Source organism: Solea solea, chromosome 12, assembly GCF_958295425.1.
Source record: "Solea solea chromosome 12, fSolSol10.1, whole genome shotgun sequence".
Lineage (NCBI taxonomy): Eukaryota > Metazoa > Chordata > Actinopteri > Pleuronectiformes > Soleidae > Solea > Solea solea.
In genome coordinates, this window is record NC_081145.1 from 22,817,847 (window position 1) to 22,836,341 (window position 18,495).

Sequence of the window (18,495 nt, forward strand, 5' to 3'; positions counted from 1 at the left end):
TTGTGTTACACAAATTAAAAATACCAATGTGAAACAAAAGACTTGGCAAACCTTAACCTAAACTTCACATGTTACAGGAATGATTTCATTGCACTCTGTCCCAAAACTGAGCTTCTTTATGATGAATATGTTAAATAGGGCCACACAGAATCCCGAGTCTTGAATGCCACATCCGTTTGATGTGCAGTCTGATCGGGCTAATGCTGGTGGACGACCAAGGGTAAAATGAATTTATCCCATAATGGTGGAGATTCAAACGATTTCGGGAATCCAATGTTTTTTTTTTTAATTGGACCAATATTTTAATATAATATCTAAATATAAATTTTAGCCAATGGTTTTTGGGGGTGTAGCCTTTTTGTCTGTGGCTGAACTCACCTTACCATACTGGTAAACCAGCGACAGCGACACCTTGCGGCGGGAGAAGCTATAACAGTCTAGTTAAGCGAGCAGATGGCTAACTGTTAGCTAAGACACGTACACACACGCCGGCGCGCGTGCACACACAAAGGTTTTCACAGCTATCCTTGCAAGGACATTTGCCTTGACTTCAATTTTCCATTCATTTGGACAGCTTTATCCCCAACCTTAACCAGTTATTGCCTAACCCTAAACTTGACCTAACCACAGTCCACACCATAATCTATACTTAAGTCAGAGTGTGAGAAATGAGGTTATGTCTCATTAGGACGCCACTGGGACGGTCCTGCTGAGAACTACTGGTCCTGACAAGGTGAGTGTAAGAACAGGTCCTAAAGAGGCAACAAAACGAGTACACACATCACACACACACACTCTCTCACACTCTCTCACACACACACACACACACAGTGCGCCGCTGCTGCTGGATACTAGACACATGTTGAACTGCTGTTGGGAGAAATGCTAGCTACGAGTGAGGCTTCAACCGGCTTTCGCACTCACACAAACTGAGGTAAGCTTCTCGTCCACGTGTCGCTTCGGTCGCCTCTTCTCTGCCGCCACTGCCTCCATGTTTACTTGGAAACTTTTGCCCGTAATGTTTTGCAAAAATTACAAGTTTGGGTTAGCTCGCGTTAGCCCTACAGCTAGCAGAGTTAGTGGCTAACTCGTAGCCAGGTTTTAAATGGAAAGTCTTCATGGCTTCATGGAACGTGCGTGGCTAACGTTGAAGTTCACAATAGAGCATCAGTGGCTTATTCTCGGCTCGCACGTATTAACTTTCCTCCTCCAGCACAGTTAAAGCAGCCCAGAGGAGCAGAGCGTTGTATTGTTGTAATAGTGACGTCTATGATGCGCTGCAGGGTTTAACAGTGTCAGCCGTGTGTTACTGGTGTTGTCACTCCATGGCTGTTTTCTTCTTCTAAATCAAGTGGATCATTTCTGTCAGTAAACAGCTAAACGTCAGAGGTCTGCGTCACAAAAACTTAATGGCTTATTAAGTCGGAATTTTTCAGTAATCCTGGTTTAATTAACCCGTTATACCATGGCTGAACGATTTGGGTAAACTATCTATTTGCATTTTTCCTTTCGACAGACACGTTGCAATTTTAATTCCCACATAAATTGTAGGTCAAGTCTCAGTTCGGTATGTATCATGTAGAATTAGAATCAGAAGTCTTTATTGTCATTGTATGAGCACATTTAACGGAATTAAAGGCAGCCACTCAAGGGATGTTTATAAAAAAACGAGCCCCAACACACATGTACAAAACATAAAACACGTTTAAAAAGATAAACTATCCCAAATATACCATTAACTTAACTATACTGTAAATAGATCTCTGAGAAATTAATATTAAGAAAATTTAAAGTGCAAGGTGCAGCTTAATTTAATGGGCTTAAAACCAACAAAATATTCCACTTCAAGGAGGAGAATGTACAGATATAACTTGTTTCAAACATTTACATATTGCATTTTTTATTTGACATAAAACGGAATAGTCAAAAATTGATTTCGCATTTTCTCAGCACAAGACATCACACACACTACAGCTATTAACTGATGATGACAGTCCACCTCCATGTCTGTTTATATTCTGGTCACATTAAATTACACATGTTTCTGTGAGATCCCAAATCCCTGGAGTTTCCTCCCTGAATATGTTTGATTAAATGCCAAGTGTGTGGTCCTGTATGGAATTAGATTTGTAGATGTGTGTCAATATTTTCAAACAACACTTTTCACGATAAAAAGTTTGTTGTGTCTGTGGTCTCCAATGTTTTTTGAATCAAGTTAGATTTGAAAATCCTCTAGTGTTGGGCAGGCTTCACATTCAAAGTCACTTAAATCACCGTTCATCATTCTGATACTCAGTTTGAACAGCAGGTTGTCCTGACTGTCTACATGCCAGAATGCATTACGTTGCATTGCAGCTGTGACTGGCTGATTAGATATTTACTTTAAGGAATAGTTGAACAGGTGGACCTTAAGAAGTGGCCTGTAAGTGTATATAAATATCAATGATATGAGGTATCATGAAAAGAGGAAAATTACCCTGCTTGCTTGCACCAAAATATTCCTGTATTTTACATCCCACTTTAGGCTTGGTCTACAAAAAAGTCAGGATGGAATGGTCGGACTCAGTCGAGCCTGGTTTTACTCTTGATTTTTCATGTGTGAAAAAACTCCTTTTGATCTAAGTGTGACTCAGTTTTCCACTGCTTGTTAGCCTTGTGGACCTTCAGTATCTGCCTCTGCTGGGCATTGAGCTGCAGCTTACTGCTCCTGTTGGCATGATTATGTGTCTCCTTGCAGCCAGTGATGAGTCTCCTGTGACTGTGCTTAGCTGCAGATGGAAGAATGTGCTCTTTCAGCAAGCCAGCTGGCTGGAACCAGAGATGTCAGGAGAGCCTTTAGGCTGCATGAGGACTCTTTAATAGTAGTGTGTGCATGTATGTGCATGTGTTTCATTGACTGAGCAGAAGAAAGTACAGGCGTTGGAGCTGTATGTGTCATGTTTAATGTGGCTTCGCTGCTGCTGCTGACTCTCACCTTGTCACTTCTTGCGCATAAAAGTGTTAATTTACAGTATGTATGTACACAGCTGCTAACTCTAAAATTGACTATTTGACAGACACCTGACACAGTATATAGCTGCAGCTGCAGTTGGCAGGATCACACAGAGAGTGAAAATCCAAAAATTCAACAATCAAATATTTTTCTGTCTTGTGCTCTTTTCATCAGACGAGCACAGACAGAAGCACTTGTTTCGTACTTGAAGAATGAGCAAGGCAATCTCTCCATCTCTGACCCTCTGCTGACATTGACACGTGTTTTATTGTCCTCCACCTTTTCGACTTTTTCCTCTCTTATTATGTTTCTTTACCATGGGCCATTGTTATCTGTGCCCGAGTGGGAATCATTCCACTGAGGGGACCTGAATGCAGAGTAGGTATAGAAGAAGAGCCAACAGGAGAGTCTGCTCTTAATCTTTGAACTGTCTTGTAATAGGTCAAAGTCTCCCATTACTTGTATACCTAGTACAAAAGGGCCAGGATTCCTGTTTAAAACCTTAAAAATGTTCTTTGATACGTATCAACTATGTTTTTTTGACAGAAACTGTACTCATGTAATTTCTCATGGAGATGACTAAAAAACTAATTAAATATAATATGATTCATCATAGGGTCACACGGCGGTGTAGTGGTTAGCACTCGAGCCCCGTTTGGAACAAGGGCATTTCTGCATGGAGTTTGCATGTTCTCCCTGTGTGTGCGTGGGTTTTCTCCGGGTTCTCCGGCTTCCTCTCACAGTCCAAAAACATGCAATGTGGGGATTAGGTAAATTGGACACCCTGAATTGACCATAGGTGTGAGTGTGAGAGTGAATGGTTGTAGACCGATGTAGCTGAGATTGGCACAGCACCCCCGACGACCCTCTGGTGGAGGATAAAGTGGTAGAGGATGACTGACTGATGATTCATCATATGCATACTCTTTTTGTAGGTTATTACGCTGCTGGTCTGGCAACCCATGCTGCTTTAAGAGTGTGTGTATTTTTTTATGTGACCCAGGGAAAAGTGGTCTGGACTCTGGACTCAACATGCCCTATCGTTGCACTTTACTGTCCCTACACGCTAGTGCTTCACAGTTGTAAACATAGAAGCAAGGGGAAATGAAATGGAAGCAAGCTAAACTTCTCCCCTAATCTACAGACAATTTAGAGCAAAATGTGATGGGCTGGTTCATGGCAGTGACAGTTTACCCATAACATTAGACCACACTACACCACTGCCTATAATTGAAGCTACATATTTAGTTATGGTGTTGTAAACAGAGCCCAGAGAAGGTGCAGCAATGTCTTTCTCTCTCAGATCATTGATGCACATTATGATTGTAATGCATTATGGAATTATTGACCAATAAATAATTTTATAATAATAAAATGCCAAAAGAAATCCTCCCAACGATACTGACTTTGGGGTTTCATTTTTACTGGGTTATGATTTTTTAAAATTTGTATTACCCTTTATTAGCTTATTGTATACAATTATTATTATTTCTTGCAAAAAATGGTATACAAGGAATATGCAGTACATTACTAAAGTGACAATGGCAATAACAAATGATTATCTTTGTTAATTTTGAATGAATACCGCTTAACTCTGCGCGTGGCATCCTGTAATCCACTCTTCATACTGTCCACGCAACCAGTCAGTGTCCAGAATTACCCACCCAGTGGCAGATAAATGTGGTGGTACACTTTTACAGTGTCACCAAACCTCTCAAATAAAACATACTAAATTAATTTTTTCACATTCTGGTCATTTATAAACATCATCTGTTCCAGTAGTAAGAATATGTGCTGTGCACATATGTACGTGCATGTATATTCCGAAGTGGCATGACAGGTTTTCATAACAGGTGATGGACCATATTTTCATAGTCAGATTAACCATATCAGTACTGCTGATGTGTCATGTTTTCCACTGTGTAATGTTTATTTAGATATTTAGGGTTATCATAATATGACTTTGCTTGGAAATAATGTCAGTGTTACCTCGCACCAGATCAGATTTAACTACTGACTATCACTTAATGGCCTTACAGGGAAAGTACTTTTACTTCCTCTTCCTCTTTAAACAGAATATATTACTGATGTATACTTCCCCATTACCATGAAGTATATTGATCAATTGAACTTTTAACTCCATCAGTTGTGTTCTTCAGATTAACTCAACCCTATCCACATGGAAATGGAAATGATCTTCCCTGTCGTTTGGAAAAAAAAAAAAAATGTGTGTACAGCTCCTCAGAGACCCTGCCTGGGTTGGGGTCAGGGTCGTTGCATGGCCATACAACAAAAGAAAAAAAAAAACTGTTGCTTTAACAACAGTAGGAGAGAGACAGCATAAGACATGGGGAGGTATATGATTTTATTGCAATTTTAAAGCATTCACACCAAGTTGAACTGGTTAAATTTCAGCAATAAGCTGTTTGTAGATGCCAAACAATGGTTGGTCCTAGACTGTGGAATAGGCTTCATTATTTTGAAGTGTAGCCTCAAAAATCATAATGTCAAAGCACGCAGTAGAATTTATGGATCATTTTGCACTAACATACAACGGTTGCTAGTAGTCCTCAGTGACCATTTAGCAATGCTGCAGTTTCAGTGATGGCACATGATGTGTCTCACAGTTTTAGTAGAGAAAGTTGGCATGCTGTTCGCCTGTATCTGGGTTCAGAGATTTTCTGCAGGGCATTATTCCAAGGCTTTATTTTTCCTCAGAGAATTAATACATGCATCAGAAATGGAAATGAAATCTCTTTGAAGATTGGATTTTTTTTTTTTTTTCATCCTTCAGACTTTCAATGCAAAAGGCTTCCAATGCTGAGTCTGGGATGGCATTAACGCCTCTGTATTAAGAACAAGGTAGTTCCACTGCTCTGCAAGCAAAGAATAGTCTGAATAATACACAAACCAGCCTGAAAAAGGTGAAGGAACATTTGTTTGACATGTCCCAGTGCAGTGAGAAAGTAAACTTTCCATACATTACAGTGAACTGTGTGTTACTGAAGTGTGACTGTTAAGTCCACATTTAAAAGTATTGGTTTTTAAAAGTCAATGGAGTGTATGGAAACCCTGTGAGTTTGCAGCATGATGTGACTCACACAGACACGGCGCACATTCACCACAAAGCCAGATCAGACTGGTCAGGAACCTTTATTTAGAACCTGCGTACCACTTTGGTAACTCGATCTCAGCCAGAAATGTTTGCCCTACCTTTCACGGTGAACACTGCCCTGCCCTGCACAGAGGAAAAAAACTCATGATCGGTTTGTTTTCTGTCCATTTTCTCTCTGCATTCACTCAGCTGTATCCACTGAGATCATCCACTTTGGAAAGCTTGGCTCACCATGTAGACCTTTGCACCTGGAATAATCCAAAGTGGTCACTTAAAGCAGTTAACTCCCTAATATCTGGCCCATGATGCCAGTGAAAGCTCTGCCCAAGTGAGAGAAAGGTCACAGCTGCTGTGTAGGCACCCTCATTCTATGAAATGTCAGAGAATGCCTGTAAAAGCAGTACAGAGATGCTGAAGTGAATTCAATTCTGCATACTAAATCTTTAGTGATTAAAGTAGATAAAGAGTAACTTGGAAACTTAAAGAGATACCGGTAGTTGAGATTTTTTCTGGTGTGAGGTACTGCCGCATATGCTGTGTTTCCATTATGGTATAGTTTGGTTTGGAACAGTAAAGCCCTGGGTCGGACTTGCATTTCGATTGAGAACAATACCCTTAGTTGGTAGGCTGGGTGTGGGCTGTGCCTGATGGCTGTGTTGGTGAGCTAAGTAGTGTGTCGTCCGACAGCAGACGAAAATGGAGGACATCCAGCTGTTTTTTTCTGTTCGGTTTGTGGAGTCAGTTGACTGTCGTGGGTGGAGCTGTCTAGCTTCACCTGTACTGTACCATTTTACTCTGGCACCCCAAGAGAAGGGCCAGTTATTTTGGTGCTATTACTAATGGAAACACAAAAAAAGTGTATTGTACCGAACCCAACTGTTCCAGAAACCCGGCTATAGTCAGTGCTGACTGCACTGTGTGGGCCCCTGCTTCCAGAACCAGCCTGACACAGGCTAAAAAAACACCAACGAAAACATGGCTGTCAGTGGGAATACAAGAAAAATACTTTATTGCAAAGTTATGTTTTAAAACTATGTACATATCTCAGAGTAAGAGAGCCTTTTATGACTGGAAACTGAAGTCAAGATTGTCTTTAGTTAAGTCTCCTAAGTCTCCTTTGTGACCTCAAAGTCACAAAATAACACATTTGAACCTTTTGATGAAGGCTGCAGTGAACCAACAACACCTAAAATTTTACATTATGATAAAACCATGTCACTGTCCTCTGGCTGTTATAAATATTTTAAATCACAGGAGCCAGAAGGGTATAGCTTTCCACCGAACTCTGCACAGACAGATACGTTTGTGTCGTTTTGGCAGAGGAGGTGAAATTGGGTTTTCTGATGATGAGTGCATTTTTGCAGGAAGGCTGCTTTTTAATGAAAGCATAACCTGAGTATCTCCACCACATCATAACACTGACATCTGTGTAATGTTTGATGTTCTGTCAAAAAGATGAGTTAATCACACAAGGCTAACAGCCATAGCCAGAGGCTGCTAATATGAAGCAGGTGGTTTATTCCCCGCCCTTCCTCACCCCGGCTTCCTGCTTTGCATAAACCGTATGATGAATGATGAGTCCATTGGGCTGAATTTAAATGCATTTTTTAAAGTCCAGATTTGACTGCCTTCAGATATTTGAATCTAGGCAAACTATATGAAGAAATTAACAGGAATCTGTGCAGTATCAGACAGGCTTTCAAAAGACCGGGGTAAGGTACGTTCTTTAAGCCCGTATTATATTTCATAATTTCTGTCCTCGGTTCCACCTTTATTTCTGCTGTTTGCATTGTATCATATCTTTTATTTTTATAGTGAATGCTATTTTGTTTTCTTGTTGAGGGAAATTCTACCATATTTCTATACCAGACTTCCTCTGGCTACATGTAATTTGCCATAAGGAACTTGTTGTAGTCCAAAACATTGGTCCCGGGGCTGTTGCTTTTTCCAAAAGAAAAAAAAATCAAGTTTGAATGAATGTTATGTGGGATGCTTCCCACACATGCACAAAAACATGGTGAAATTTATTCAAGCTAATGCCACGTTTCCATTATGTTACGTATGGTCTAGTGTCACCCGGACTGTTCCATACCATTTTGCTCTGGTACTCCAAGGGAAGGGTGCCGAAATTGGAACAGTTGGGAACAGTTATTTTGGTACTATTCCTAATGGAACCGTAAAAAATGTGTACTGTACCATACCAAACTAAACCGTTCCACTCTGTGTTAACACTTAAGCTTAAGAGGGGAGTCCCTTACTTTTCCATCTATTGCAAAGTATACTTAATTTGTGTTTTAAAGGTGTTTTTTCTTAATAGTTACATCTGAATGAAGACAAGTTTTAAAGATCAAAAACAGAGTTCTGTTGTGGATCTGGTTAGTGACAGCAGGCATACACCGTTTGCTCTGGGCACTCCCCTGTTTGAACAGGTGTAAGCAATGCTATTAGAAAATGAAATGTAAACATAGTCAGGCACTTGATCCAAAATGTTCCTGCAACTGAAGAGGAAGATACTTTTATTTTACAATTTTTACATTCAATTTGCTGCTAACAATAAATAAATCATAGAAAATGTCTCTTTGGCCCACAAGGGAAACCAATCGATTTCTGGATTAAATTTTAATGTAATGCTAAATGCTATAAAATTGAATTTGCTCATACAAAAGTAAATTGGACAAAGTTAGGTTTGTGATCACTTTCTTCTCACCTTACATTTGTTCTTGCACTTTGACTATGGTCGATCCACTCCCTCTACTGGTATGAAACTTGGTCACTTTGCTAGTGTTTGCTAGATGGACTTATTATCAAATTAGCTAATATCTTGTGAATCACCAAGCCTGATTTACTTTAAACTATCCAGATTAGTAGTACTTGAGTACTTGTCAAGAGACAACAGAAGTAACAGTCCAATCAGTCAAGCTTTTTACTCTGTGAAGTCACTTCAGAGTTTTTATCTTTTAATTTACTGATTGTTCTGAGCGAGATTGCTGTGATTTGTCTGGCCCAAATTACACTAAGCATATTATTACAAAGAAGACGTAGTCTGTAGCATAAGCTGTAATAGATCCAGTGTGGGGTTTTGTTCACTGCTGTAACAGTTTTACTTAAAGGTCTCACTGTCTAAACCAAAAGACTCGGTAGTCCAGTAATAGCAGTCATGGGAACCAGTTATGTCCAGCTGGTGTCAGCAGTGATAGTCACAGCGTTCCTGACCCAGTTAACCAGTCAAATGATGCTGCGTTTGAATTGTTGAATAGTGGAGGTAATCAAAGCCTTGCTGACCTTCCTTTTGTGATAGTCGCGATCCTCTGAGGGAGAAGAAAGAAGATTATTAGAATGCTGCCAATCCCCGCTGTTGTCTGCATAGTAATGTAGTGGATATAGTCTTCCTGCTTCGCACCACCTTGCTCTTATGTCAGGAATTGTCCACGATTTGTATGCTAATTTTACCACCAGCAAATTTGCCTCTACAGGGCTCGACATTGATAGCCTGATGGCCTGTGGCCAGTAAAGGTTTATGCAGGGCAATTTGATTGACCTATCACTGGTCGATTTGGTCAAGTGTTGGGCCTAAAGACCTTTTAAAAGACTAATGGTAAGATGGTCACTCAACTTTAGGAACAGAGTTAATACAGCATCACAATATGTAACTAAAGTGGTATTCTGAAGGTATATTTAAGTTCAGAACTGCTGTAAATCTGCTCATTATAGTGTTCAGACCCAAAACCTTACTGTTATTGAAGATGTGATCTCATAGCAGTCTATTTTTAGACACTCGGCTGAGGTATTTTTTTTAACTATCCAGCAATGTAGTCACTAGCCAGCTGTGTTGAGTTAAATAACTACAGCAAGTTCTGACGTTGTTAAGCTGTAGTGCCCTGGAGCAGAGTTTTTTTTTCCAACAAAGCCAGTTAAAAACACATTTACATGAGGTGATCATTTTTAAGGTGTGTTTGATTTAATATTTTAAAACTTCAAAGCAAGGCTTTGTGGGAAATAATTGTTGAAATGATGAATGAAGAGAAAAGGCTTCAGCTTTAAATTGGGGGAGAAGCTCATTTAAATTTGGGTTCATTAAAAATATTCACTAAGTGGGTAAAATGAACACTTGATTGGTGAGATACAACAAAGATATATGATTTTCATATAATGGTCCTGAAATGTTGATCAGGTTGAATGAGGCTGTTGAATTTTTAGAGCTTTGGCCACATGGTACAAAAAATGCTTTTACTGTTTTTTGTGTAGAACATGCTGATTTGCCCATTGTTGGCATGGGTTTTTGGTCACATGGCGGAATAATGGCTAGCTAGGTTGCCTTGCAGCAAAAAGAGGGCTTTTCTGCATGGAGTTTGCATGTTTTTCCCCGTGTGTTTGCATGGGTTTCGTCCCACAATGCTCTAAATTGCCCATAGGTGTGAATTTGAGAGTGAATGGGTGTTCGTCTCTGTATGTTGGCCCTGCGATGGACTGGCAAACTGTCCAGGGTGTACCCCAGCCTTTCGCCCTGTGTCAGCTGGGATTGGCTCCAGTGACCCATGACCCTCATGTGGAGGATGACACGGGTAATTAATGTTGTCTTTTTTTTGTTGGATATCTGTGCTGCTAAACAGTTCAGTCTTTGTGACATCACTCAAGGAGATGTGGCTCAAGGCAAATGTTGAAGGTTCATATTATTATTTTGCTTTTGAGAAGTATTGCCCCATTGCACAGACAACCAATCCTTAGTGTGTTTCATATTAGAATGTCCCTTTCCCTCCTCCTCCATTTGTCCTCTTCATTTTCCCTCTTGCTGAAGGATAGCTCCACTCCTCATGCTTATTTTCAGTTACCTAGCAACCAGGAGGAGATGCATTTTTGGGGATGTACTTTGTGATTGAAGCTGGGGAGGGGTTTGGTGTATATTGTTCTGGAACAAATGGCTCATGAATGCTGTTTTGCTTAAGAGATGTAGTGAGGAACACTGTTTCAAGTAAATCTTTAATTGAACAATTCCATTGTTCCATTACTCAGTGTCTGACTCAATTAGCACTTCCATTCACCTGGCCTTCACTGCCGTTAATAGCATAGGTCTTGCATCCTAATTATCAGTGTGTCAGAGTGAGCTTAACCCAGTGACATGGCGTGTGACCATACGTCTCGTGTGACTCAAACACTGTAAGGGCTTTGGTCTGCGTGATGCAAGTTTAGCTGTTTTCCAATTTCCACATTGGTCCACGTGGACCCTACGCAGGCCACATATGTCGAATGTGCATGCTCTCTGTAGCACAATACTTTCCTGTCCACTTGGTGGCACGCTCCTTTGTTCCATGACTGTGGTAATTTGCTTGAGGTTGTATGAGGATGTTCGCTATTACCTACACATGCACAAGTCTACAGTCAAAGGATACAAGGAAATACAAATAACAGTGAACTCCTCCGGGTGAGACATTGCCGCTACTGTACAAATGGGTCTCTGGGGCTGTACACACAATGCAGAAATGCAAAGTGGCTTTTGTGGAAGGGGAACAAGTATTATCCGGCCCTAACTGAGAAGTACCCATTTATTTTCAGGAGATTTTGAGAAACAGTTTGATACAGCTGGTTTTAATTTGTCTGTCAGAAGACCCTGTATAGGGGTTGAAACCTCTGAATGTGCTCAAAGGGATTTTGGGAAACCACAGTTTGTTCTGTCATGTGTCTCATTCCACATACAGTTACAAATGTGGTTTAAATCACATTGGCACATGTTAGTAGAGCTTTGTAGAATGGCAGTTTGGGGGCTTTGAAGGTTCTATATGGGTTGATGTTGAATGTTTGAAGCTGCATCCAAGATGAGGACTATTTTCTTTGCTTGGATATAGGCCTTTGCTAATATTAGTGATGTTTTACTTGAAGGTTTATGTGATTGGTCAAACTTGTTTTGTGCATTTTCACAAATGTATTGTTACTCCAGTAGTAAAGAAGCACACCAATAAGGAATATTGGTTTATTTGTATCAACAAATAGAGCTTGATGAATAGAGATTAAAGCAATGAATACATTTGTCCAGTGGCAAATGATTAATATTACGAATGTAGATACAGCTAACAGCGGTTGATGTAGTACTAAGTATCCAAAACTCTTGAAGATATGATGATATGATACATGCTTCATATACTTAGTCAGTGTTGCTGTTTCCCATTTTTGGAAACTGTGATTTTTGATGGAAAAAAAATAACAAAGATGACTTCATTGGAAATTTGATAGACAATCCTAACCCAAATACCAGCTGACTAGTAGATATTTTGAGCAGTGTACCTCTTAGCAGGAGTAGAGTTGGGGTCTCCTCCTTAAGTGTGAAGTACAAAGACAATGGGCAGAAAAGGAGAAGAGGGAGAAGCAGGAGAGGAGGAGGGTGGCTTGGTAGGAGACACAAAAGAACAGAGGCCTCCGTCCGTACACACTCCTCTATTCAGCTGCTGAGCTAATCCACATGCTAGCTAGCTCTACTCCATTCAGAAGGAGCCCAGGATGACGTCTGGCAGACCTCCCATCTATTTAGGTTAGCAGGCTGTTGTATGGACTCAACACTGTACTCATTAATATGCTGAATCCAGGCTCACTGTTCACCGCCCGCTGCAGTAACTGTGTTATGTATGCACTTACATTTAAAAGCTACATACTCTACGGTTCATTAAAGTTTTACAGTATACACCAATAATGAGACCCACTTCTTACAGGGGGATTCACAGGGAGCACATGAAAGAGGCAGAAGACCTTAAGATATTAGATTAAATTGTCCCGATTATCCTTTGAAGAAACATTTTCAAATTTAACACAAAAACATTTTTTGGAGTCAAAGATGGACTAGTCTTGGTTGTTTAAAGGTCAAGGTCACTGTGACCTTATGTTTGTCCCGTGGCAGGAACGCCCGTAGTGAATTTCATTACTGATGCATGATATTTTTTGGCATAATGTTGGTATTGGCCGATTACTGGTTCTAAAAACGGATATCAGAAAACACGACAAGGTCCCCTGATATCATATCACTAATGACAAACCGTAGGTTTCAGTTCTAGGCCCAAGCATTCCCAAGATATTGGCATATGGTATAATGGAAAAAGTCGAATGGTGTACATTCCTAATTTTTCTTTGGTAAAAATATCAACTTAAACTCCAGAATTAACTTGAAAGAGTTTGATGGTCCAAGGTCACTGCAACCTCTCAAAACACAACTTAGCATTGTATGCTAATTACAAAGAAATTCTCTTGTTGCCATGTTATTAAATTTCAGTTCTAACATATGTAGTGGAGGCTTCAACTCAGGTGCTGCTCATTGACTGAAATGGCAGACATCACACATTACTAAACTACACTGTGGGTCCATTGCTTTGCTTTGCTTGTGCTGTGTGTAGTAGATGTTGACCAGAGCTCAGGTTTCCAAGCAGCACCATTGGAAATTTAAGCTTTCCAATGAACCACACTTCAAAAAACCTAAACTAAGGTGTTTTGTTAACTCATTAGTTAAAAAAGAGAGAGATTGATCAATTTTTACTGCTCACATTGTTCTATGATTTTTAACAATTCAATCCATATGTTGTTAACTGTTCACTTAAGCTCAGACATGAGTTGCGGAGGAAACATTTCATCTGAAATGTCTCTAGTGATCTATGGTTTGTTTGATGATATTGCAATTGCATCATAAAATGTGTTTTCTGCCTCCCTGATGGCCAGGTGTGTGTGTGTGTGTGTGTGTGCGCGCGCGCGCGTGTGCCTGTGTGTGTGTGTGTGTGTGTGTGTGTGTTTGCATGTGTGTTTTATGTAAACACAGCAGGTAAACACACATCAGTCTCCAATGCTTTGCCTCATACTGTATTTCAATTTGTCAAACTGACAGACTGCAGCCCCCTGCCCCCTTACTGCTTCTGTGTGTGTGCGTGTGTACACAAATTTTTGATTGGCCTGCTTTCCTCTCCTCTTTTTTTTTTCTCCAATGTCCCTCAGCTCCAGCTGCCATCCTCCTCCCCCTTTGTATCTGCCCCCAGTCCCTTTCTGTTTTTCTCTATTTTACCACCTTTGCCTTTGCCCCTTTCTCTACCTCCTTTACTCCTTTAGCACATCTTCCCCTCTTTTCCCTCCTTTTTTCATGCCACATTTGCCCTTCCATGGCTCCTTTTCTGTCCTATGCACCCTCTTTTTTTCCTTCATTCTCTTTTCCCCGTGACACCTTCTCCTTTTCTCACCTTACCCTCTTTCCGCCCTCTCTGTCCTTCTCTCCATCTTCCATCTAGCAGCAGTAGCTGGTCAGTCTTTTTACAGCACCTTCCCCCCACCCCCATCCTGACGTCACTATCTTCTGTTTGCGTTGCTATTGTCTCACAGCGGCTGCAGCAGCAGCAGCTCTTCAACATAATTTGAGTTTTTCAGCCCCCTGTTTTCTCTCTTCTCCTTGGAAAAGCCTCTCCCTCGTTCTCCCTCTCCCAATCTCTCCCCCACCCCCAATGATTAAATCCTACAGTGCGATGAGAAGTGAGAGAGTGACAGAGAGGAGAGGATGTGCAGGAGGATATAGACTGCAGACAGAGATGCGATATCAAGCCACATTCAGCCTCATTTTCCTATCTGGATTTGACCACAGGTTTTCTTGGCAGTGAAGGCTTTTTTTTTTATTTCACATCTTTTATCACTCCATAAGGCCTCATGTTTTTTTTTTTTTAGTAATATTATTATTTTTGTTGCTGGGCTGTGTGCACGCGCGTGTGAGGAGGAGGGCTTTTAAAGCAGTGACGGAGAGCGAAGCGAGGGCATCTGGACGTCTGGGAGGCAGTGACGGCTGGCTGGCTGCATTGTGTTGCTTTGAAGACCCCTGCTGTGTAGCTGCCTGTTCATCAACCTCTCTCTCTCTCTCTCTCTCTCTCTTCCCCCATCACCCTCCCCTTTCTCTCTCCTCTCTTTCCTCCTTCTCCACCTCGTCTTCCTTTTCCTCTCTGTCCATCACAGCTCCCGGCCCAGCCATGTTCGGCACAGAGTCCTCATGTAAGTACCACCACCATCCTCCCGCCTCCTCTATGTTCATGTCTATTTATGTTTATTTGTGTGTTCTGTCTGAAGAAGAGGAGGAAAAGGACATTGTCGGGTTTCCTCCATTCCTCCATCCCTCCTCTAGTCTCCTCACCTTCTTCCTGTTTTGCCTCCATGGTTGCTGGTGGCAGATTGCATGGATAGAAATGTGGGCTCTACCATTTTAGCACAGAGGGTGGAAACTACCAGCTCGCTGTTCACGCTGAGCTTACTGCCTGTCTTGCATTCTTTCACTCTCAGCCTTAATGTGTGTGCGTGTGTATAAATACATGGTTATTTTCTGCCTGTGTGTTTTCAGTCCTCTTCAGTGTAATGCCTGCAGGCTGAATACTGTTTGAAGTGTATATGTATGCATATTTGTGTGTGTGAATCAGAAGATGGATGCTTTTCTCAGAGTTGCAGCCTTTCCAGTAGCATCAGCATCCCTCGTCTTCTTCCTCTGCTTCTGTCAGACCGCCGTTTGGTCTCGATAGTTTTTCCAGCCACAGATGCTACTAAAGCTAACATAGCATATTGCTGAGGTGTATGTCTGTGTGCACGTGTGTATTTGGACACTGTGCAGCTCCTAACCTCCCCAAGAATAGTAGTGCTGATGTGTAGGTGGGTCCCCTCTACCCTTCTCTTACAAGAAAACCTTTCACTTTGATCAATACCATTATGGGTCACTCCACTACCTGCTTGATGCTTCACAGGAGTCTGAGCCAATCTTATTGATTTTATCATGGCCACATGGTCACAGCCAAAAGTATCTTATTGTTTTGATGTCAGCTCAGAGTCAGCATGTGTTCTGCACAGGCTGTGGTGTGTTAGCATGCTGTCCATTATGGTGACGGAGAGCTGCCATGCAGCTTGTCCCAACTAAGCAGTTGAGTTTTAAATCTTTTGTTTATAAAAAAAAAATAGTGCACCTGAGTGGCAGTGCTGTGGATCTTTCGGGAAATACTGCCGGCTACGGATCACATCTAAGATATCACCAAAACCCGACTCAGGTTTTGTGTCCATTTTGAATTCTTGCCAAATTCTGAGGTCATTTGAGGGTCAAGCTTCACACTTTCATGATCTCTAGTTGACAGCAGCTTGTCCTCAGTGTTTCCTGTCTGCTGGATGAACATATTTACCAAGCACAACGTGAACTTTAGAAAACATGTTTATTGCAGATTTTGTAATTGTTACATCACCACTTGAAATTGTTTATTTATAATTAATAACATGTCACAGTGTGTGGGTTGAGATTTCTCAGATTTGTGTGTATGCTTCTGTTTTAATGTTTGCCATTTAAGCTGCCTCTAGGATATTGAACATTTATTTGATAGAAGAACAACAAAAATGAACAGCTGCTGAGTAAAATGAATCAATTACGTATTTAAAATAAATACAAAGAATAAAAAAAGATGCTCCCCACTTGTTTCATCTACAGATAAGTGCAAACCTCCTGTGCCAATTAACACAGAAGCTACAGCAGGTTGTAGTCTGCCCTCCTGCCCTTGCATAAGGCTGAAAGTTTCACCCTTTGTTTTGTGCACACTTTGCTGTGCAGGATTTTGTATAATAATGGTATCACTGATGCACTGTACACTGCACACACTACACAGATGAACGAGTGTGAACCAATGATTAACAGTTTGTATGATGTAACTATAGTGTGTATTATTGCTCTGTTTTGTTTTGAACTGCTGAAAGATAAATGTGATAAATACTGTTTGGCAAATGATCACAGACTATGACTAATCTCTTGCATATAGGTTATGTTAAATTTGTCAGCCCCCATTGATAAGTAAGTCAGAGTTCCTTAAACTAATATTGTGCTTCACTTAATTTTGTGTTATATGCTTAAGCAGATAGAAATGATTTCCAGTTGATGCGAGGACATGGCTGAATAGTATTAATAATAGTATTAGTGGTATTTGATGGTATTTTTTCATCCGTGCAGCTTCATGCAATCTCATGCATTTTTTAGGCTGCCATAAGACAGAATGGTGCAAAAACCCAATGTCCATTAAAGTGTGAAACACTCATGGGTAAGTGTGGCTTCTTTTTATAGGCCATTTCATTGGAATTACTTGGCCCGAAATCAGCTCAGATCCACATTTATATCCAAATCGACAACACTGCATCAGTTAATGACCTCAGACACATTTTTAACAGTTTTTGTATGAGGCAGTGTCACTTCCCTCCAAAAAGTGTTGTTAGGGATTCTAATGTGTTTCAGTCACATGACTCTGTACATTTCTGGGGATGTACGTTGTTGCAAGGAACAAATTGTTAGATGTTGGTGGTCATTTCAGTTCAGATATAGAAAAAAAATGGATGTTGATGAACATGGTGCTTGTGTGTACTTGGCAGTGATTTGTGGTCTTTGAGTGTTTTTCTTGTTACTTTTTTTGTCATTATGATACTTTAAAAACCGTGATATTTTGCTGTCATGTTGGTCAGGTCATTCACTTTTAACTTCTCTGGCCCCCAGAGCATACTGTGCCACTGAGCAAGAGGCTGAACCTGTACCTTTGTTGTGTCACAGTGTTGCACTGAAGCCAAATCTGGTCTCAAGTAGAGCCAGGGTAAGCACTCACTTTTATTTCTCCAGAGTTCCCAACCGCTGCTCTTATTCTCAGCCTCAGCCACAGTCCTTTCGAGACAAGCATGTGAACAGTTATTGCAGTACTGAAAACAATAAGGCAGCTTCTATCAGCCTATGTGCTGAAGTTGACAGTTTGGATTGGTGTTCATGTTTGTAGAGAAATGTGCACTTTCAGGGAGGACTCTGTTCTCCCTTTGTCATTGTGGCAAATGGTGGAGTAGTTAAAAGTCAGGGGAACCACTTAAAACATGTTTCTCCTTTTATACAGTGAGAAAAAAGAAATACACAAATAACTTTGGCTACAGTTACTGTAAAACATCAACTCTCGGTCAACTCTAATTTTCAACTTCCCAAAATAGTTCTCTGCCCTATGAACAAAAGCAAATGTTATTTTAAATACCTTTATGCTGTATCACTTTATCAAAGTGGAGGACAGTACTACATGCACTTTCCTGTGTAGTATGAGATTTATTTTTGTCTAAAGTGGTATTGATTTCTTTTTCTTCCCCTTTTAAAAGTCATTTTAACATTATCATTAGTACACAACAAACAGTGACAGAAGCATTTTTTTCTTTTAAATAAATTTCCTATAGCTTCCACTTGCTGAGGATTGAGAAATTAGTTTAGCACCAAAAAAGCATAATTTAAAAAACAGTGAAGTGGTCAGAATGCTTTCTGAATGCATTGGTTTGCTGACTTCCTGCGAGATAAACCGTTTGTACGTTAGCTGGACAGTTACATCAGTTTGTGTTTGAAATCATTAAGTCCAGT

At 40.6% G+C, this 18,495-nt stretch overlaps 1 protein-coding gene across 8 annotated transcripts in view; it reads left to right on the forward strand.

The window, feature by feature from the left end:
- Positions 1 to 494: 494 nt before the first annotated feature.
- Positions 495 to 18,495, forward strand: part of LOC131469916 (suppressor of tumorigenicity 7 protein homolog) — a 47,558-nt gene continuing 29,557 nt past the window's right edge. For 2 of the 8 annotated variants that reach the window (XM_058645341.1, XM_058645344.1), the window contains exons 1-2: positions 821 to 934; positions 15,066 to 15,101. In XM_058645341.1, coding sequence (XP_058501324.1) covers positions 15,080 to 15,101 — 22 coding nt within the window. In that variant the 5' untranslated portion in view covers positions 821 to 934; positions 15,066 to 15,079. Of the gene's footprint in view, positions 734 to 820; positions 935 to 14,419; positions 15,102 to 17,643; positions 17,705 to 18,495 lie in introns of those variants that run through there. The other 6 variants (XM_058645345.1, XM_058645347.1, XM_058645343.1 and 3 more) reach the window with 5 other exon arrangements.